General features: G+C 39.2%; 2 protein-coding genes across 11 annotated transcripts in view; one reads left to right on the top strand and one right to left on the bottom strand.

Moving 5' to 3' along the window:
* Positions 1-23,015, top strand: part of LOC136886864 (zinc finger protein OZF) — a 229,277-nt gene that overhangs the window by 162,627 nt on the left and 43,635 nt on the right. For 7 of the 9 annotated variants that reach the window (XM_068230656.1, XM_068230655.1, XM_068230654.1 and 4 more), the window contains one exon: positions 1,249-5,930. The exons of the other annotated variants lie outside the window; for them this stretch is intronic. In XM_068230656.1, the coding sequence (XP_068086757.1) occupies positions 1,249-2,287 (1,039 nt within the window). In that variant the 3' untranslated portion in view covers positions 2,288-5,930. Of the gene's footprint in view, positions 1-1,248; positions 5,931-23,015 lie in introns of those variants that run through there. 9 annotated transcript variants of the gene reach the window in all.
* LOC136885897 (zinc finger protein 701) overlaps positions 10,523-23,015 on the bottom strand; it is a 36,129-nt gene continuing 23,636 nt past the window's right edge. For both annotated transcript variants that reach the window (XM_067158586.2, XM_067158587.2), the window contains exons 4-5: positions 18,588-18,634; positions 10,523-11,316 (exon numbers count right to left, since the gene is read on the bottom strand). In XM_067158586.2, the coding sequence (XP_067014687.2) occupies positions 10,665-11,316; positions 18,588-18,634 (699 nt within the window). In that variant the 3' untranslated portion in view covers positions 10,523-10,664. The remainder of the gene's footprint in view (positions 11,317-18,587; positions 18,635-23,015) is intronic.

The following is a 23,015-nucleotide window of genomic DNA, read 5'->3' as shown; positions in this document are numbered from 1 at the left end:
ATTTATTGCTAATTCAGAAATGCCAACTCTTGCCGTGTCACAGAGTACCTATTCTAAGACCCATTAATGCATGCAATCACCTTAATTCACAGTTTAAACCTTTGAAATGTCATGGAAAACCCATTTCTGAAATGTATCCAACAAGGTGCATGTACATTATTCAAATAATGCACTTGGATAAATCACTGGCAAACATAACCTCATGAAACGAAGGAAAAAATCACACGATTCAAAGACGAGGACAAATTATGCTTTCTCCCCTATGCAAAGGCTTTATTTTTTTATTACTGTACTGTTTGCTTTTTTAGATGCCTTGTACTTACACAGAAAATGCCCAATGCCCTTAAAACATTGTGGCTTATCGAACTATCCTATGACGAGGGGAGGAAGTCTCGCGCTTCCAACATAGTACAGTGACCCCACCCTTGTACGATTTCCAGGCTGGCACTTCTCTCCTTTTAAACCATAAGCCCATTTGGGCTCGGCATAAAAAAACAATGCAGTTTCGTCGGCATTGAACACATTGTTTCAGTACGTACGAATTGATATATGAGCCACACTTTTTTGTCAACTGTCGGCACCACCAGTGTTCGCGAATTCTACTTCTCCGCACACTGCATGCTACGTGATTGTGGTGTTTCTTAAACTGCTGAGTACAAAGGAATTAAGATTTTACTCAATCTTTGCAAATGTGAAGCACACTGTAGACACACCGAAGTGAGTGAATGTATGGAAAGCTACCCCAGAACGTTTCGGAAGACGCGCTGTCATGATGCAGATAAATTTTGAATTTAAATTACTCTGAGAAATACTATTTTTAATGTAAAGGCTGTTTTGAATTACAAGTCTGAATTTGAGTAATGGGTCCAACATTATTCTTTGACTTACAATTGAATAGGTTGAACCTCCTTTCTAGTTATTTAATTTTTATCATCAATAATTTCAATACGGAACAATGAAATTTTTATCTTTAAATTACAAATTATCCGTATTTCAAATTAAACCATTTAAATAATATGCAAAACTGTACATCATGTTTCTGGGAATGAGAGCTTCTTTGTATTAGGCGGTATTTTGAATGAACCGATTTTGAATTGTCAGGGTTCTACTGTAACATTTCTGAATGCTTTCACTCATTGAACTTGTATTTCATTTCAGTACCATTCTTCCCCTTGCTGAATGTAAAGGGTTGCTTTTGTACGATTTTTTTTTTTTTTTCAGTGTAATAAATCTTTGGATATTTTCCAGTGCATCATACTCCATGCCTTCTTCCAGTGGAGGAGTTGGGGAGTTACCCACAATCGGGAACTTGTGTACCTCGAAGGATGAAATCATTACACCCTATGCCTGTTCATGGTGCAGTGGCAGGTTCCGAAATAAGTGTCAGTTGAGGACTCACCTTCACTCTTTTCACAACATTAAATCTGAAGATGTGGTTTTCTCTTGCTCTGTTTGCGGTAAGATTTACCTCAAGAGAACAGAATTTATGAAGCATGTTTTAGAGTTCCACCCTCGGATGAATGTACACATATGTCCCGTGTGTAGGGAGGTTTTCCATGCTTACTGGGATCTTCATGAACACCTGTCTGACTACAGTGATAACGATTCTTATTTATGTGCAAAATGCGGTGAGATGTTTCCCACTAGATCGATCCTGGAGCAGCACATGAAGATGGAGGAGGAATATTCTAGTAGGCCTAAGGTATGCGTTATAGAATTATACAAAGAGTCTCCACATAATCAGGACATCAAAACCAACACAAAAGAAATGGAATTCTACGAAGATTCTCCACATAATCGGGACATCAAATCCAACACAAAAGAAATAGAATTCTACAAAGATTCTCCACGTGATCAGGACATCAAAGGCAACACACAAGAAATCCTTACTTGTGATGTATCTGCCAAATCATTTTCACAAACGATTGCATTTGCTCCACATATATCAAGCCATTCAAACGATGATCAACTGGATTGCCCCAGATGTGAACAGAAGTTTGCAACCCAGTCCTCACTACTCACTCACTTAAGAGGTCACAAATCATGCCCATTCATGTGTGGGACGTGTAACATGAGGTTCTCTAGGTGGTCGTATCTGCTACAGCACAAGACCATACATTATAATTATGATTTTCGGCCTTACAGATGTTCAAAGTGTCAAAACGGTTTTGCCACATCGTATGGTCTCACCAGGCACATGAATATCTATAACGGTGCTTGTACTTCGACAGCGAGACGACTACCAATTTACTTTCATAGAACTTATGCACTAATAAAAACCCCTTAACCTGCAGAGAATTGAAAACATGAAATATAAAAAATTTCTGCTTTGTTATAAATTATTTTAAAGGCTTTTGGAAAAATAAAAAAAGTAAAAATTGGTTCAAGGATGTCCAAGATGATTTAGAAGAGTTGACTATTACAGTGCAACAAATTACAAATATAGAAAAGGTTTCTGAGGAACAAATATATAAGACTTAAACTAAAAACTTTGCAACAAAAAAATGTCATATCTGATCATGAAAGAACCAAGAAAGGGCAGCCACCTTGGAAAGAATGACGGTGATGATGTCGGTTGTTTAAAGGGGCCTAACATCTAGGGAAGAGACTTCAGGTGAGGAGGGAGATGAACGCTAAATTCCCAGTTGGTTCCTTGAAGACTTTGATGCAATGGTTTCATCTAAGTGCTCCAGTATGGACGTAAAATATGTAAATAAATAATAAATGAATTATATGTTTTATGCTTGTTGTCCAGCAGTGGTTGCAGGTTGAGTGATGATCTCGATTTTGGATATTCTCTTACGCGATTGCACAGTGCGTGCTCACACATACACTGCCTCTCAGGTATTCCTAGTGGGGGATATGATCAGTCGCTTTCTGTAAAAAATATTAATACAATTTCCCCCATGACGGGGCTGCCACAAGGACAAAATGTATCATCAATAACAGTCTAGTGTTTGAAATGTTTGGGCTAGTTAAAGTTTGTGTGTGTCTATAGTTTAATCAGATTTTTTCTCACCTGCAACCACAAACGTAAATGTTTTGGCTATCATTTACAGCCCTTTTATTTGTTTTCTGTTTAGTTAAACATGGAGAGCAGGTCAGAATCGAATTTCAGGCACGGTTGAATAATCTTAATTCATGAATTTGGAGATCCAGACAGTGTCCAGAATTGGCGGAACCTATACCTATCTACTCCATATTACAGAGAATTGTTGAAAGAGTGATAGATAAAATGCTGCATTTTATTCCTATCCGTCTCTTCGATAGTGTATCCCATGAGCATATAGAACAAATGTTAAGCACCATTCCTGTTTCAACTAAATTTAGAAAGCTAATTATTAATCTCCTTAAGGAAAATTCAACCAGCACACAAATTAATGGAACAACTAGAACATGTCAAATCTTTATCAAGAAATGTATAACTCATGGTGCTTCCCTCTTTTCTATACTATTCAATTTAGCAGCCGATCGTGTTCTGAGAGAACTAAGCGGAAGGGCAATAGCCAAGAATTTGGGTCCTACTTAACACGGCAATGGAAAATCTAATGGGGCTTACTTTTGCCGATGTTTTGGCGCTACTCTGTAAGAACAAAGCAGCAGCTGAACATCTTGCCGATATAGTGACAACTTCCTTTAGTCAAGATCGGACTTCAAATTTTCGTGGTATTTACTACAAAAAGTAAAGCCATATTGATGCATAAGTTAGCTGATCACCTCTGCTCCGGAAATACAGGTCGAGTGCATTTCACCGGATGAAAAAATACGGTACCTTTGGGTAACATATCAAGACAAAATTTAATTTAATCCTTCTGCAGTAATCAGTCAGGTCATAAGGTATTTGAACCACGTGGTTAATCACCCCTTTTCATTCTGGACCAGAAACTAAATATATTTCACCAGTATATTTGGTCACAGCTAATCTACCCATTGCAGTGTGCACCTTTTAAAAACCTGACAATGAAATTGCTTGGCAACATTGATTAAATTATAAGGAGATCCATTAAAGAAATTATTGGATTACCTACTGAAATTATTTATGCATCACACAGTCTTAGAGTACTTGGAATTTCAAAGCTCAATGAGAGGCTGTCATTTAGCATATAAATATTTAAAAGGCTGATGCTTGTGAGAAGCCACTAGAGAGCTCCGCTAACTTGCAACAAATGAGCGTACCACTTATTATGACCAATGGTAAAGCATTCTTAAATTCAAACCCTCATTATTGGAGAAGTCTTCCTCGTGAATAGTTGAGATTTTCTCCTGCAAGACACTGAGAAAAGTTTTCTGCGAAACACAAAAGAATTTCACCTTGTTTTCTTGACATGGCACAAGCCTATATCGTGTCTATACGGGAAGTTGATGGTTTGAATAAATATTTCTCTCTTTCAAAATCATATTGCAAGCTCGTAATTTAAATTATAGATATAGGTTCAATGACACACTTTTATATTGTAGGTTTAATGAATTTCTGTCTTCCCCAAATTCACCTGTAGCACTGACATGCATAGAATATCATAACATCTTAGTACTGTTATTATACACTCAGTACAAAAATTAGGGGAACAGATGTTTAATGCTGTGTAGAATCTCGACATACGGATTTGTGAAAAGAAACCCATGTTGGTGAAGGAACTGTATGCTTTATTTAAATAGCAACAACAAAACCATTGCCATTGCATTTAACCCTTCACCACAATTCACAACACAACAGATGAACTACCACAATCACAATGAAAAGTTCTTGATGAACAGTCTGCATACCCGAGCAATAGTTGTGTAATACAGTGTTGCACCTCCCCTAGCTTCAATTACAAGCTGCACACCTGCGTCGTATGCTGTGTATGTAACGTCGGATGACTGCGTGTGGAGTGGCGACCCACTCCTCAACCAGTGATTCACTGAGGTCGTGTAATGTTTGTGGAGCTTTTTCACGCTGTTGAATCCGTCTCTGCAATACATCCCATAAGTGCTCCAGTGGATTTAGGTCGGGGCTCCTTGCAGGCCACTCCATCACAGAGATGTGCAATCGCTGGAGATGATCTCTGATGTCTCGTGCAGTATGGGCTATTGGATTGTCATGCATCAGCCAGAAATCAGGCCCTACACCAAGACCAGCAGGAGCAGCATGGTCGTTCACAATGTCCCTGATGTACACCGCAGTATTCATAAGGCCAGGTACCACTACAATACCCATACGATTATCAATCATGATCCCTCCCCACACCATGACCGATCCACCACCATGTCTGTCCACTTCCTGCATAAGACCTTCAACGAATTGCTGTCCTCGTTGTCTCCACACGCATTCGCTGCCATCTGGTCCATTCAAGATAAACCTGGACTCATCTGTTAACAATACCTGATGCCAGTGATGATGTTCTATGGCAAATGCAAGGCGAGCTCTGCCGTGTTCCCTAGGGGGCGGTTACACGAGCAGGTTTTCTAGAGCGTATGCTATCCTCTCTTAATCAATTGCGTACGGTGTGAACACATAGCTGAACGCCAGAGTCTCTTGTAAGGTCGCTTTGCAGTTCCCTGACACTGCTGGAGGGCCGGCGTAGTGCTGATAACCATAGGATTCTGTCCTGCTGTGCAGTACTTTTCTGTTTGCAACCTTGTCCACATCGTCTAACTTACCCTCCTGTCCTTTACGCAATTAAATCACTGTGACTGTGTTACTGTGATGTGTAGCAATTCATATAAACCTGTACATATTTCATGCTCCACAACAAAAACTTTTACAGCATGTCAAACATTTGTTCCCCTAATTTTTGTGCTGAGTTTATATTAGCCCTCTGAGGGTCAGGTTTTCAAAGCTCTGGCATACCCCACAATTTAGGTTTTTGCGTGCTCATTAATAAACCCATTATAAATTAATGTGAAATCTCATGATACATATTTTTACAAATGGCTATGTCTTACATGAAAAAGTGATAAAATCTTTATGATTAATAATGTTTTTGCATGTTATTTCATAAAATGTTGGTGGACACAGATGTTGTTATTCCTTGCACTCAAATATGGTCCTTTAGTTCTCCTTTTAGGCTGATTTTAAGATAGGGAACTTTTATCACTGAAATGAAAGAACTGTAGAATTGATTTATAATGATAACAGAGCATGAGCTGAGAAAATACAGGAGTGTGGATAAATGGATCAGCAGACTGGTATTCTTATACTGCTATGGTGTGTGTGTGTACATGACCCTCAGCATAATCCCTAAAAAATCACTGCAGTCCTTTCACAATTACATCAGTCTGATTTTGTACTCAGGCTGAGAGCGGAGTTCCTGGATAATTATTTTCTATGAACTGTGCGCGATTAAAGCCTTTGCGCCTCTCTGCAGAGGGCGGTTGTAAATCTTCTTAGTCACTTTTACTTATTCTTTACCTCTATTATGATATTTTCAAAAGAGAAGTCGATATGACAATATCAGGTAGTATTTTTCAGAAGATTTGGGACATTAGAATTGGTAAAAATAATATTCACATTTATAATTTGAAGTTTTAATAATGCATAGGGAAAAGGTTGTTAACATGATGTGCAATAAATTAACAAGCCGAATGTGATTACCCATGTCGTTTCTCCTGGATAGCACTTATTTACAGTACTTATGTAAGTTTAAAAATAAAATGACAAAAAATTATAAATTTATGAACTTAATGCATGGATTCCTCCCATACACAGGGTTATTCAGCAAAGTTTTCCATCTCTATTAACTCGTGAATGGTTCAAGATATTGACATTTTGTTTTCACTTTCAGTAATGGTACCAAAGGACTAATAATTGGACTTAAAAGCACTCTGCCATGACATTAATATTTTCTGAGATCGTGGTACTTACTTAGCTTTTTTAAACAGTACCACACTATTTTGTACACGTAGCCTTAAATCTAGAAATATTACAAATTCAACACAGTGATTATTTTGAAAAGCGGACAAGTACTTCTCGAAAAAATATTATGTATTCAAACATGCCTCATTTGCCACTGAGGAGGACCTTAGTCAGCAGATAAGATAGCCCTGTGAACATGATCCAAGTATACATCTTAAAATGATATTTTGTCACAGATACTTCCGTGACAGCGTATCTGATATATCGGTGACAAAGTAACAGGCTGTGATTTATCGACCATCTCTAGTTGTAAGTATAGTCAATGTAATTATGTAGGTAAGTATCATCAATATTCTGATGAATGTGTATACATCATATGTATAAGTTTTTTTTATTATTGTATTTGTATCTACCAGAAACAAAATAAATAAATCTCTTAGCATAGGTCAGAACAAAATGTAGCTTCCACTCAATCTTGGTCTCATTTATGGCCATGACTATATGGAACCATACGAGGTATGGGTGTTGCTTAGTAACGTAATTCGGAGCATGACTACTGTTTGAGGGTTATGAAAGTAGTTGCTCACTGGGTCAGTCATGTTACAAAAGTACTTTCTGGCCCTGCAATGAAAGCAATGGAAAACTATCTCAATCCTCATCTTTCCCAATAGCCTTATTTCGGCACCATTATCGGGAAGAGCTGGAGTGACAAGTGCAGACTCGACAGATGTCCTAGTTTAGACTCCACCCTAGCATTGTGAAGACTTGAGTATGTGGAGAAAAGCCAGGAGGTGGACGATAACTAACATGTTCCAGTACCAACGTTCTTGCCTGCAGAGTGATGGGGCTGATAGCAACATGCGAGCACATGTGCACGCAACCTGGATCAGATGGAGGGAACTTACGGGCACACAATGCATCTAAGCAATGCCCGTAAATCTTAAATCCAAAAAGTACCAAACTGCCATCAATCCAATGGCATCATATGGAACCAAGTGTTGGCCTAAAACAAAAGCAGGTGGGCATCATATCCACATATTAGAATATACTTCATTCATTGGACAGTGGGCTCCTACCTCCGAGATCATATTCGCAGTGATATGCTGACAAGAAAGTTTGGTATCACCCTCATTGAGAAGAAAATGCTAGACCATTTTATGCCCTAAGAAGAGACACTAGAATTGACTTGAACACACCTGACACCCTTAAGGTTGAAGGCCAGTGATCCCAATTAGTGATGGGCAGTCTGAGACGAGGTCTCAAGATTTCTCGAGACTAGCGCAGGCATTATTTCTCGCCAGAAATTTCAAGAGCCTTGTCCCCGCATTGTGTGAAGAACAGCTTGTCATAGGCCTACAGGTAAAAACAGCTGAATGTTGTTTGTGTCGGGTATGCGAATAGCAAACCACATCCCTTCTCCATTCCGTGAAAGCATGTCAACAAGCGACTGGGCGTTCATTTATACGAAGGTTTATTTTTATGCAGTATAACATAATTATAAAAGATACAGATTTTGGCATTACATGCAGCGGTAAGTATACAAATGAATAGGCTAAGTACAGAAACTGACGGCTACTGTAGGTACACCTACCTGGATACTAGAGGCGTGCATTATTCTAACTCAAGACAAGGCAAGATGCGCCTTGCTGCATATGCAACCACCATTATACGTGTAATCTAAAATGCTAGAGTTTACTCGCAGTATAACATAATTATAAAAGATACAGATTCTGGCATTGTATGCAGCGGTAAGCACAGAAACTGACGGCTGCTGTAGGTACATCTACCTGGATACTAGAGGCGTGCATTATTCTAACTCAAGACAAGGCAAGACGCGCCTTGCTGCATATGCAACCACCATTATGCGTGTAATCTAAAATGCTTGAGTTTACTCCATTTCCTTCGACAGGTAGGTGGATATCGTTATCAGACCCCACATTCAATATCATATGACCACTGGTTGTGTTTACTGATATTTTAGTGATGAAGAAAATAATTCCTTACAATGTTATAAGAGTATTTGTCATAATTAAGTACTTCGGTATATGACTGTGCATGGCCTCAATTAAGGTACAGCCCCAACATTTAATTGTGTCTAATTGTACACGACACGTTAAAAGACGATATCCGAAACGCAACATAAATCATGCATGTCGGTTATTTTGAAGAGATGCAACGTAGCACAGCCTGCTGTGTTTGTTAAGAAGAAAAATACATGGGCTGAAATATTTCTGGGATGGTCCAGAACTTACAGATATCAATGAAGAGGAATTGACACAGAACACCTCCAGCCTGGTCTGCATCACAAGAAGATACCCTGTCAACAATTGCGAGGTATCCAGGTAGGTGTATGTCCTACCGGGGGTTTTTTTTTTTGCTAGTTATTAGATTTCATTTACTGCATCTTTTTTTTTTGCTAGGGGCTTTACGTCGCACCGACACAGATAGGTCTTACGGCGACGATAGGACAGGGAAGGGCTAGGAGTGGGAAGGAAGCGGCCATGGCCTTAATTAAGGTACAGCCCCAGCATTTGCCTGGTGTGAAAATGGGAAACCATCTTCAGGGCTGCTGACAGTGGGGTTCGAACCTACTATCTCCCGGATACTGGCCACACTTAAGCGACTGCAGCTATCGAGCTCGGTTGTCCTACCTTCAGTTATTAACAAATTATACGGATTATTCTGAGGAAAGCAACAGGAAACTACCTCACTCATTTCCCCAGTACACCTCTTCAGTGACGCCAAGGCCATCTATGACAGATGATGATGGAGCTGTTAAGCATCCTGACATTCAGGTTTTTCACTTTCGTTATAAGTATAATGGGGCCGATGACCTTAGATGTTAGGCTGCTTTAAACAACGAGCATCATCATCAATAGTATTAAGGACCTCATAGTTCAACATGCAGTGCTTTCCTAGGATTTTGACATAAGTTATCGTCACACGTTTCCATATGAGAACTGTTGACGATATACTATCAAGCTTACAGTCGTAGCTACTGAGACGTTGCACAGCTCACAGCACACAAGAATCGGTCTTGAGAGCACTGCCTGTTGAAGGAACTGGAGCATAATTGGGCATTTTAGATTGCACATTCCACTCGTGTGTAATGGTGGTTGCATATGTAGCAAAGCACATCTTTCTCTTTCTAAAATTCGAATTGTGCACGCCTCTAGTATTCATGTAGATGTACACACTATCTACAGTTATTCACAAATTATGCAGGGCTATTAGGCCAAGATGTCCACTATAATAAGTCATAAACAGTTTAAGATACTGACATTCAGTTTTCACTTTCGTTGATGGTATTAAGGGGTTCATAGTAGAACATGCAGTACTTTTCCAGGCTTTTCACAAAATTTATTGGCTCACACATTTCCATATGAGAACGTTATTTCACGCAATTACTGCTGATGATATACTATCAAGTTTACACTTGTAGTTGCTGAGACGTCGCACAGCTCGAGATCTGAAACATCAGCCTCAAGCAAGAGCATTGCCCATCGCTAATCCCAATGCAGACATGAGAAGCCCAAAAGGAGCAGAGTGGTGAGCTAAAATACAAAGGGTGGATCCTGCACTGGGCAGTACATCAGGGAAATGATTATTGTTTATTTCAGTTTTGCAAGAATTTCATCATAACCTTGTGGTGCTGTTTGAGGGGAGGGTCCAGCAGCCTATGGACTATTGACCAAACACAAAGCATATTTAATAATCTAGGAATGAGGAATATAGCTTACAATGAATTTTTCAATCCATACATTAAATACATCTTCACATCTTTGCTACATAGTTGTACAAATGTCGGTGAACTCAGGGAGTCAGTAGGTTAGAAAGTTTTCAACGACTGTTTTTCCCTGTGAATTAACGAATGTTTTCTCAAATCGGATATTCTATTGAAAGTTGCATTACAATCAGAGCAATTATAATTAGTACTTTTCTTGGTGTGTGCCAACATATGACAAGTTAGTTGCTGCCGGATGTTAAAAGTCTTCTCGCATTCAGAGCATGGGTACATACCCTCTCCGGTGTGCAGAACCATATGCTTATTTAGCGCAGCACAAGAAGGCATTACTTCATGGCATACTGAGCATGGATACGTCCGTATTTGGGTATGAGTGAACATGTGAGACTTAAGATGCTCTTTGAGACTGAATGTTTTCTTGCAGATTTCACACACGTGAGGACGCTCTCCTGTATGAATTACGAGATGCCTCTTCATATCAGAATTGGTAGTGAAGCTCTTCACGCAATATGCACAGGGGTAGCGCCTGTCGTTAGTATGAATTAACATGTGTCGTTTCAGCTTATTGCGGCCGATAAAAGACTTGTTGCAGACTTCACAAGGGAAATTACGTTCTTTTATATGTCCAGCTTGATGAAAGAGAAGGGCTGTGGCATCAGTGAACTGCTTTCCACACTTCTTACAAGACAACACCTGCTCGTTGCTGGCACCACCATCAGCTAATTTATCCTCATCACTGGAAAAGAAAACCAGTATTGATAACCTTACCAATAATATTTCAGAAGTTTCAAACACAAAAAGCAGCAAGATATTCATGGCACATTTATAAAAAATTCCTTAAACACTACCGAGTTATGTAATAGTGCAGAGTTACATGCTATGCATACCACACATACTTTTCATGTTCGTATCATTGGATATATGACTTGAAATGATATTAGTTTGTTTTATACAGAGGGTCTCAAACCTTTTGGGTGAAACTGAAACAGGCGATAGTGGGTCCACAACCGATTATACTGAGATAGGGAAACTATGGTTGAAAATGTATTTTTATTGTGTTATGGACGTACATAGCGTATACAGCATAACAATGTAGATCGTACTAATTGTTCAAAGTGACAACCACCTGTCTCAATGCACGTATTGCAACGGCGCAAGCCGTTCTGCTGCACTGTTGCGAATGTCCCGGGTATCTGTTGTACACTGGAACAGACAACAAGTGATAAACAGAGTACACTCCCGATCACCAAACAGACGTACTCTACACAACTTAGCTCATAGCATGTGTGTCACGTGACAACAGTATGCATTGCACCGGCACATTAACTCGTGCTGCAAGCACACCACTATCCCTGGTGTCAGTTATCCAGTGCATCAGACAGCTTGTGAGGTGTGTTACTGTGTAGAGTGCATGACGCATAGTCAAAGATGGAACGTTACTCGTCAAGAGAGTTGGCAGACGTGCATTTAATGTTAAAGGTAGACCTTTGCAATTTAATTTGCTGTCTGTTATGCATGTAATGTACGGTGCAGTAGGATGTAGTGCTCGTAAAGCAGCACAAATGCACAGAGAAAGTAGTGATAGGCAGTCTGAGACAAGGTCTCGAAATTTCTCAAGACTAGCCCACGCACTGTTTCTCGTGAGAAATTTCGAGAGATCTCGAGAGCGTTGTCCATGCATTGTGTGGCAAGCAGCGTGTCGTAGGGCGAAAAATGGCCCTATAATTTTATTGAAGATTTAATTTCTTACTTAAAATCTCTATTTATGTATTGAATAGGTGGAATAAATAAATTTTAATATTTATTTGGCCTACAGGTAATCGGAGCTGAATGATGTTTGTGCCGAGTATGCAAATAGCCAACCACGGGCCTTCTCCATTTCGTAAATATGCGTCAACAAGCGACTAGGGTGTTCATTTTTACAGAGTTCTATTTTGATGCAGTATAACATAATTATAGAGGCTGCCTGGCCGAGGCGGTAAAGGAGTGCTCGGTTTGCCCGGAAGGACATCGGTTCGAATCCCCATCAGGAAGTCGTAAAATTTAAGAAAACGAGATTTTCACTTCCGGAGGTGCATATGGCCCTGAGGTTCACTCAGCCTACACCAAAAATGAGTACCAGGTTAATTCCTGGGAGCAAATGTGACCGGGCGTAGAGCTAACCACTAGACCCCATCACGTGCCAAGGTTAACAATGGTGGAAGCTTTACCTTCCACTCCTCCAAGGGCCTTCATGGCCTGTACGGAGGTGACATTGCTTTGCTTTTTCTTATAACATAATTATAAAGGATACGCATTTTGGCACTGTATGCACTGGTAGGTACACGAATGAGTGGTTTAAGTACAGAACCTTACGGCTACTGTAGGTACACGTACCTGGATACTAGAGGCGTGCATTATTCGAACTGTAGATGAGGCAAGATGCGTCTTGCTGCGTATCCAACCACCATTACGTATGAGTGGAATGTGTAATCTAAAGTGCTTGAGTTTGTTCCTATTCTTTCGACAGATAGGTGTACATCGTTATCAGACCCCACATTCAATAACATATGACCACTGCTTGTGTTTACCGATATGTTGGTGACAAAGGATGTAATTCCTTACAATGTTATAGAGTATTCCCAGCATTATGAGGTACTTCGATATATGACGGTGCAATGTGCAATTGTACTAATTGTACGCGACAACTTGAAGATGATGTCCGAAATGCAACATAAGTCGTGGATGTCGGTTATTTTGAAGAGATGTCACATAGCAGAGCCCGCCTTGTTGCTTATTCAAAAGAAGTAAAATACGTCGGCAGAAATACTTCTGGGATGATCCGACACTTACAAATGCATAATATCAGTGAAGAAGAATCGTCATAGAACACTTCCGGCCCGGTCTGCATCACAAGAAGCTACCCTGTTGACTAGTGAGACGAGAGACGAGATCTCAAGATTTCCCGAAACTAGCGCAGACACAATTTCTCGCGAGAAATTTTGAGAGATCTCGAGAGCACTGTTTTCGCTGAGTATGCGAATACCAAACCACGCACCTTCTCCATTCCGTAAATACGTGTCAAACAAGCGACTAGGGTGATCATTTCTCTCATTTCTAGCAAGGTCTATTTTGACGCAGTATAACATAATTATATAGGATACGCATTCGGGCTTTGTATGCACTCGTAGGTACACAAATGAATAGGCTAAGTATAGAAACTGACGGCTACTGTAGGTACACCTACCTGGTTACTAGACGCGTGCATTATTCGAATTCGAGATGAGGCAAGATGCACCCTGCTGCATAAGCAACCACCATTACGCATGAGTGGAATGTGTAATCTAAAATGCTTGGATTTGCTCCAATTCTTTGGACAGATAGGTGTACATCGTTATTAGACCCCACATTCAATATCATATGACCACTGCTCGTGTTTACCGATATATTGGTGATGAAGGAATATATTCCTACCCTATTCGCGTCATATGTAAAGTTATCATAATTACCCAACAACAACAAGAGTACAACAAGCAATTCCATGGAAAGGAAATATTATAAGAAGTACTACTAATTTAATGTTCTAAATCCATCATCATCATCATCATCATCATCATCATAAACAGATTCAGTATTTCCAGTGCTTAACACTACCGCTTACAATACTATAGGTTGAGCTTTCTACTAGCTTAACATTACAAGTGATAATAAAGTGAAGTTAAACCATCATTACCCTACAACTATAACGACAACAACAATGAAAGAAAATATGACAAGAAATACTACTAGTTTAATTTTCTAAATCCAGCATCATTATACACAAATTCACACACAACTTAAGTATTTCCATTACTTAACACTATGGCTTATAATACTATAGGACATGTTGAACGTACTACTAGCTTAACACTACAAGTGATGTCCGACTCGTTGCCTGAATGGTCAGTGTACTGGCCTTCGGTTCAGAGGGTCCCGGGTTCGATTCCCTGCTGGGTCGAGGATTTTAACCTTAATCGGTTAATTCCAATGGCACGGGGGGCTGGGTGTATTTGTTGTCTTCATCGTCATTTCATCCTCATCACTACGCGCAGGTCGCCTACGGAAGTCAAATAGAAAGCCCTGCACCAGGCGAGCTGAACCCGTCCTGGGATATCCCGGCACTAAAAGCCATACGACATTTCATTTTACTACAAGTGATATTAAAGTTAAAACATAACTACCCAACAACTACAACAAGAGTAGAACAAGCAATTCCATGGAGAGAAAAAATTAGAAGAAATAATACTAGTGTAACATTCTAAATCCAGCAGAAAATCGCAAATTCAGTGACTGTCATTTACAGCTTTTACTTTTCACTTTACACCAATAATCAACATCTTAAACGTTTTGATACCGGAAGAGAATCTATCAAAGACTGCTGCAGATAATTTATTCCAATCCCTTATGGTCCCGCTGACGAAGGAAAACTTGCCCACATCAGTATGCTGCACTACTGTAAGTGACCATTGCCAACGGGATATTTCCCATTTGCGATGTATTTGTTAATAATTATAATAATTAGGTACTTCAGTATATGACAGTGCAATGTATAATATTGTGTCTAGTTGTACGCGACAACTTGAAGACGATGTTTGAATTGCAACGTAAGTCGTGGAAGTCGGTTATTTTGAAGAGATGCCACATAACACAGCCCGCTGTGTTGTTTATTCAAAGGAAGTAAAATACATCGGCAGAAATACTTTTGGGATGATCTGACACTTAAAAACACATAATATAAATGAAGAGGAATAGTCACAGAACACCTCTGGCCCGGTCTGGACCAGAAGCTATCCTGACGACAACGATTGTGAAGCATCCAGGTGGGCTTACATCTTAATAACGGTTATTAACAAATTATATGGGTTATTCAGCTAAGAAGTCCACCTAAAATAACTCGTGAACAGTTTAAGATACTAGCATTCTGTCTACACTTTCGTTAATGGTATTAAGGAGCTCATAGTTCAACATGCAGTGCTTTCCTCGGCTTTTGACAAAATTCATCGTCACACGTTTCCATATGAGAACTGATAATGATAACTACCACGCTTACACTCGTGGTTACTGGGCGCCACGTTGCAAAGCTCGCAGCACATGAGAATTGGTCTTGAGAGCGTTCCCCTTCAGCCCTGCTGAAAGAATTGGAGCAATGTCGGGCATTTTAGATTACACGTTCCACTCACGTGTAATGGGGGTTGCATATGTACCAAAGCACATCTTCTCCGTCTCAAGTTTGAATAATGCACGCCTCTAATATCCAAGTAGGTGTACATCCTATCTACAGTTATTCACACAAATTATGCAGGGTTATTCAGCTAAGATGTTCACCTCAAATGAGCCATGAACAACTTAAGGTATTGACATTCGGTCATCGCTTCTGTTAATGGTATTAAGGGGTTCGTAGTTGAACATGCAGTACTTCTCCAGGCTTTTGATAAAATGTATTGGCTCACACGTTTCTAATGAGAAAGATATACTATCAAGTTTACAGTCGTACTTACTGGTACGTCGCACAGCTTGCACTACAGGATGATCGGTCTCGAGATTCCCGTGAGAGTCTCGAGATCTGCAACGTCAGCCTCGAGAGTCTCAAGTGAGAGCGTTGCCCATCACTACAGAGAAGGCTTTCCCAACAGGCGTCATCCTAATTAGAAGTTTATCTCCGTGGATACCAACTTACGAGAGATACCACAAAGAGCCACACACTGGGCAACGTTCCCATCAAAGACATGTCTGAACACCAGACTTTGCAGACTTTGAGAAGATGGTGTGTATGGGGCAAGTTGGCCATGCAGTTAGGGGCACGCAGCTGTGAGCTTGCATCCGGGAGATAGTGGGTTCGAACCCCACTGTTGGCAGCCCTCAAGGTTTTCCGTGGTTTCCCATTTTCACATCAGGCAAATTCTGGGACTGCATATTCGACAAGATTAAAGACTAAAGCATACAACAGTTGGACTATACACTATGTGTATAAAACGGAGTCATCATTTTTCAAAGGATTTTATATTATAGTGCAATATCCTCATCTCTGCAGGTGTTATGTGTTTTAAATTGTTTTAAGATTGTTTGTGTTTGCCTGATTTAACCCTTTGGTTGGCACGACATAAGTGCCGAAAGTAGTACCTTATGTGATAAATTCACACTAATAAATGTTATTGTATTGAATAGGTGGACCCCTAATAATTTTAATTATTGTAGTCCACTTTCCTGAGAAAAAAGAGTCAAAATGTTATAATTGTATTCTAGTCTTATAATTAATATATATATGTGTATATATACACACAACTGCAAACAGGATGAACTTCATACATTTTCACAATATTTTACAAGTTTACAATACATGACAAGTTATCAGTCCATAATTCATCATCAATCCCTTTGCAGCTCAACACGTTATTTGGATGAGCTGCAATGTTTGTTTACAAACATTGATGAAACGTTCAAGGATAGAAAAACATATCACTAACACACTTTCATACTAGAAGGAGGCCTAAAATGTCTACATTATGAGAAATCAACGATAATTTGGAAACTGTTCCATTATAAGCTGTAAATGACCGAGAAAGTTAGGACCTATACATGAGCAGCTGTGGAGCCAGAGTTGTGTTAACTAAGCACCTTTAGACTCGTTGGTGACCTTGTTTTGTTCCACATTTCTACCCTCTACATCAATAAATATTATGTCTAACCAACATCATCTTGGCCTTCCTGTATTTATGTATTCTCAATGGCTGAGACCGTTACTTTCATGGATAACTTATCTACCTCTATTCACCTCGCATCAACCCGCACCCAAAGCCGGTTCATATGCATAACTTCATCGATCAATAATTTCATTGCCAACTTAGTTTAGATTTCCTCACTGTGAATGCCCTCCTGCCATTTTTCCCATCTGCTGGCATCATTCTTTCTACTTTAGTGTCTGTTCCATTCAGTTTATAAATAAGATATCCTGAGTCCACCCATTTTCTCTAGCATCCCATTCTGCAATGTCTGCCTGAAAACATCATCTAGGATCTCACTTCTTTCTTATGGAATACCAAATATAGAATACGTACTGAATGTCTTTAACCAGATCATGAACTGTGAAGAAGTATAAGGGCCATTCAAAAAGAAACTAGCCAGAAGCTATAAAATGAAAACCTATAGCGTTATTTAAAAAGTATAGCCCAGCAATGTTGAGGCAGTTGTCCTACTGTGACACAAGGTGATGAACGGCCATCTCCTAAACTTCCTGCAGCTGCGCTGTGAACCAGTCCCGAACGTACTGCTTGATGTCGGTGTCCGAAGTAAACCGTTTGCCTCTCAGAGCCATCTTTAGCTCGCATTGGATTTTTTTGGTGGCGGCAACCCTGCATGCTTCCACTGGAAACTTTGTCATTTTGACTCAGTTTCGAAGTGGTAACTCAATGTCTCGTCTCCAGCAACCACTTGCGACAGAAATTCATTCCCTTTCTAGATGCAGTGCAGCAGATGTTCAAGAGAAAGATCCATTCAAAATGTTTCTTGTGCTGGTTGAATACTGTGAGGCACTCATTGGGCACACTTTTAGCAAAATTTCAATCTGTCCTTAATGATGGCGTGAACACTTCTGACGCTCACTCCGACCTCTGCGGCAATGACTGCTACCATAACTCGCCGGTCTCATCCTTCCTTGAACGTCCTTTATGAAGTTTGATCGCCAAACTGTGCAATCAATCACTGCCAAATTCCCGCCACTGTAACTCCATCACGAGCAAGAAATTTTATAATTATGCATTGCGCAGTGTAGGGATGCACCTGTTGCTCCGACACCGTGGCGGGAAATATCTAACAGCATGCTCTCCCCACTCCTGAGGTCCTGCTTAAGCATAGCAGAAGCACGGGGCCAGTCCTACCAACTGTTGATGTTCAGGAACAAAAATCCGGTTTATATTTGATCAACCTTCATAGCTGATTTTAGTGCTTCTGACACAACAAATAAATAAAGATTAAGAAAAGAAGATGACTTACCTATGTAATGGAAGTTTAGAAGGGCTGTCTCCATTACTTTTTATGATCTATATAGGAAGAAAAAATACAGCAATTCGACTTACCTATGTAATGGAAGTTTAGAAGGGCTGTCTCCATTACTTTTTATGATCTATATAGGAAGAAAAAATACAGCAATTCTCAATTATGTCATTCTCATTTTTTGCAAAATGCTGGAATATTAGTACAATAGGATCAACATGACAGGCCAGTGTAGGAAGAGTAGAAGAGGACACATAAGAACAAAACTAAAAGGACAATTTCCACACCCTCATACACTACCGTCTTCAGACAGATTAGCTCCCCCTGCATCTATCCCTGTTCTTCTATTTTAATTTCTGATCAATCCCCCATGTATTAGTTTCTGCTTCCCAGCTTCTTTAATCTTCATGTGGTGAGAGTATGATAAAAAGGAAGTCTGATAAAGACAGGAAAATGAAAGAGACAAGAAGATAACGATGAATACAGATGGTAACAGGCTAGTAACACAGGCTAGGCACAAAAGGAGAAAAGGATCTCAACGTGTCGTAATAGGAAATGGAAAGCAATGAAACACTGACAAATTAAGTCAAATACAGAAAAATAGGAACATGAAAATGGGGCATCCAAAAAAAATGTATTCACTCTTGGAATGACAATAAATTCAATGTTTGTTAATGTAGATACAACGTTAATGGTTTCATTTAAAGTAAACACCATTAAATGCAGAAAATTAAACAAACCAAAAAGTAAAAAAGTCTAGTGTCTCCTGCATGTTCACGAATGTTCTAAATTGTCTGGAATGATAAGGCTTCCTTTAAGTTAAATGTTTACAACAATCGTCACAATTGAGGAGATGGGTGGAATAACAACTTAACTGCAAAAACATGGTTCTGAGATATGGAGGTTGAACGTTTTTCTTTACATATCTTTCAACTTTCTTTTTTTTTTTTTTTGCTAGGGGCTTTACGTCGCACCGACACAGATAGGTCTTATGGCGACGATGGGATAGGAAAGGCCTAGGAGTGAGAAGGAAGCGGCTGTGGCCTTAATTAAGGTACAGCCCCAGCATTTGCCTGGTGTGAAAATGGGAAACCACGGAAAACCATCTTCAGGGCTGCCGATAGTGGGATTTGAACCTACTATCTCCCGGATGCAAGCTCACAGCCGCGCGCCTCTACGCGCACGGCCAACTCGCCCGGTTCAACTTTCTTATCATGCAGGAATACCATTTTCTAAAAACAATAATGTGGATGACATTTATGCTGGACATGTGACAAAAGGAAATGCACAAAAATCCATATTGTGTGAGTTATAGTGTGTAAATCAAATGTCTTTCTTAAGTCATTATTCCATACAGCTACCATCAGATGAAGAATATCATTATAATAATGCAAAATAACACATTCTGTAAGTGAAATTGACTGAAAGGAATATTACTGAATTATTTATTTATTTATTTACATAGTTTACGCCCACATTGAAGCACTTAAATCAAACCCAAATACATTTACGTTAACAAAGAAACTGAAGATTTAGCTTGCATTCTGGCTGACATATTGTTTGTGTTGTACAATTTTTAATGACAATCTTATTTGTTTGTTCTTGAGAATCCTTTTTTCTTCTCTATTTTCAATTTGCTTCATTGTAATATTCAGCTCTTCTAAATCATTCTGAACCATTTTTTCCAAAAGTAATTAAATAGTTGTTTTATTATCCTATTATCATTTAATCTAGAAAGATGACAGAATTCTTCTTTTTCTCATCGTATCTATTATAGACTCACTTTCCCTATAAACCACTGCATTAGGCAATAATCTCTATTGTCCATCCACCTGATGTTTTTTATTAATGATTGTTCTACGTATCCTTCTGTCAACCTTTTGCAGTGTATCAGTTGTTGCTTTGGTGTTCAATTTAAATAGTGTTTCACAATCATAAGTCGCTTCAGGTTTAATGACAGAACAGTAATGTTGAAGTTTAGCATTTATTGAAAGAGATTTTTTCTTGTACGTTGGCCATGTAATTCGTTGTGCTTTTTTTTAACTTAAATGTTCTGTTTCTATTGATGATTTTTCATTGGAGTTCCAAGTTATAATTTCACCAAGATACTGAATTATGATTATTATTATTATTATTATTACTTTCCATTTGTGAAGCTCATGGGGAAATGTGTGTTGACCATTTGCATTGAGGGCCGATGACCTTCGATGTTAGGCCCCTTAAAACACGAAGCATCATCATCATCATCATCATCATTTGCATTGACACTGAAGATAGGTTTTGCTCTGCGACAGAAGTCACACGTGTCACTTCTGGGCTTACGGAAAGCATAAGGGCAATTTTCTCTGAAGAAACTATGGTAGGTCTCATACTTCTTCTTGAGACTTTCCCTCGCTCTTCAAAATAATGTTGCTGAAAGCATCTATATAACTTAACAACATTACGGACAGGGTTGACAAAGTACTTTCACTCAGATTTATTCTGTCCATACCGGGCGAGATGGCCGTGCGGTTAGGGGCGCGCAGCTGTAAGCTTGCATCTGAAAGGTAGTGGGTTCGAACCCCAATGTCAGCAGTCCTGAAGATGGTTTTCCATGGTTTCCCATTTTCACATATTTTCCCAAATGCTCGGGCTGCACCTTAATTAAGCCACGGCTGGTTCCTTCCCACTCCTAGGTCTTTCCTATACCACCGTCGCCATAAGACCTATCTGTGTCAGTGCGACTTGAAGCAGACTGTCAAGTGTCTCTTCGGCCCATAATGCAAACTTTTAGAAGGAAACAAATTACAGTGTGTTTTCACCGTAGTCTGAATATCAGTGTTAATTTTGTGGGGCCGATTTTGATGTCCTCTTTTGTCTTCAACATGAATCCCTCCTGAATTTACTGCTTTTAAAATAGTTTTCATTCAACCTTCGCTAATCTGGAGAACTTGTCAAAGAAACAATTTACAAACAAGCACTCAGTTTCCATCCACTTTCACGTGATATACATAAGCATTACTTCTGTTTTTACCTGACTTCATTTCACTTTATTTTACATGTTATAATTCTCATACTTTGGTCCGTAATGAACTGTACATTTTTATTGAATTCCACCTATTCAATACGGTACATAAAGAGTAATTTTAATTAAGAATTAATATTATAGGGACATATTTTACCCTTTTAAGGCCTTAATCTCAAACCTGAAAGATAATAAATCGGGACCCTGCTAAAATAACAAATTATAAATGTGAGGATGATGTTGTAGGTACATGTGTCAAAAAATGAGCAAGAGGGATGACAGTAGTTAAAATATTCTTATAATAAAACCTTTATAAAGCAATAATTGGGTTCTTATAGAACTACAAATATGCAACTTGTTACCACATTAAAAAAACAAAAGGACATTCATAAAAGTATATAAATTAGGATTGTTTATAAGGCTTTATAATAATAATATTTTAACTACTGTCATCCCTCTCCTTCATTTCTTGACATGTACCTACATCATCATCCTCACATTTACAATTTGTAATTTTTCTTAAAAACTACAATTAAGAGAAAAGATTCTATTTTGATAACAAAGGAGAATCACAGGATATTATTTGTGTCATTCACATGAGAAGTATATTCAAGTTATTTCTGTGTCGGTAATACTATCTTTACAAGAGGTTTTCTCGACCAAACGTTTATAACATTAAATTTTCTTCTATTAATATCAAAACAGAAATCGCCCATACTTACTAAGATCCCCGCCGTTACCTTACCCTATTCTCTTGTTCAACCGAGTTCGATAAGTTGTATGGAGTGTCAAGGGGTTGTATATTAGTACATGAAAATGAAAATCCACAGCCTGTTTCCAGTCATTCGACTGTGTCAGGAATGGAATGAATGAAGCACCCATCTAGCGGCGAGGATAGAAATTGTGCCGGCTGCCGAAGCTTGTCGCACACCTCTGGGGTAATGATTAATGACTGACAAATGAAATGAAATGATATTGGAGAGTGTTGCTGGCATGGAATATGACAGGGAAAACCAGAGTACCCAGAGAAAAACCTGTCCCGCCTCCACTTTGTCTAGCACAAATCTCACATGGATTGGCTGGGATTTGAACCACAGAACCTACTGGTAAGAGGCCGGCGCGCTGTTGTCTGAGCCACGAGGGCTCTCTATTATTACATGCGCTTTGCAATAGTTCAGTGACAGCAAACCGGGAAAACAATATATAAAGCGGAAGATAATACTCGGATCAAAAAATAAGCCACCAAAGAAAGAATTTTAGGCGCACTTGCGACCTGGCACCCAGGACTTGTTGTATGCTCTGTAATGAACTACTGTATGTGATGGTTTTAATTAATTCTGTGTCACCAGAGATCTTTTACATGTCGACCTAGTACGACATGGAGTGCCGAATGAACTTCCCTCTGCCCTTGAAAACTCCAATAT

Source organism: Anabrus simplex, chromosome X (assembly GCF_040414725.1).
Source record: "Anabrus simplex isolate iqAnaSimp1 chromosome X, ASM4041472v1, whole genome shotgun sequence".
NCBI lineage: Eukaryota > Metazoa > Arthropoda > Insecta > Orthoptera > Tettigoniidae > Anabrus > Anabrus simplex.
The sequence above is the reverse complement of the archived record's forward strand: the minus strand, read 5'-3'. Positions and strand labels throughout refer to the sequence as shown.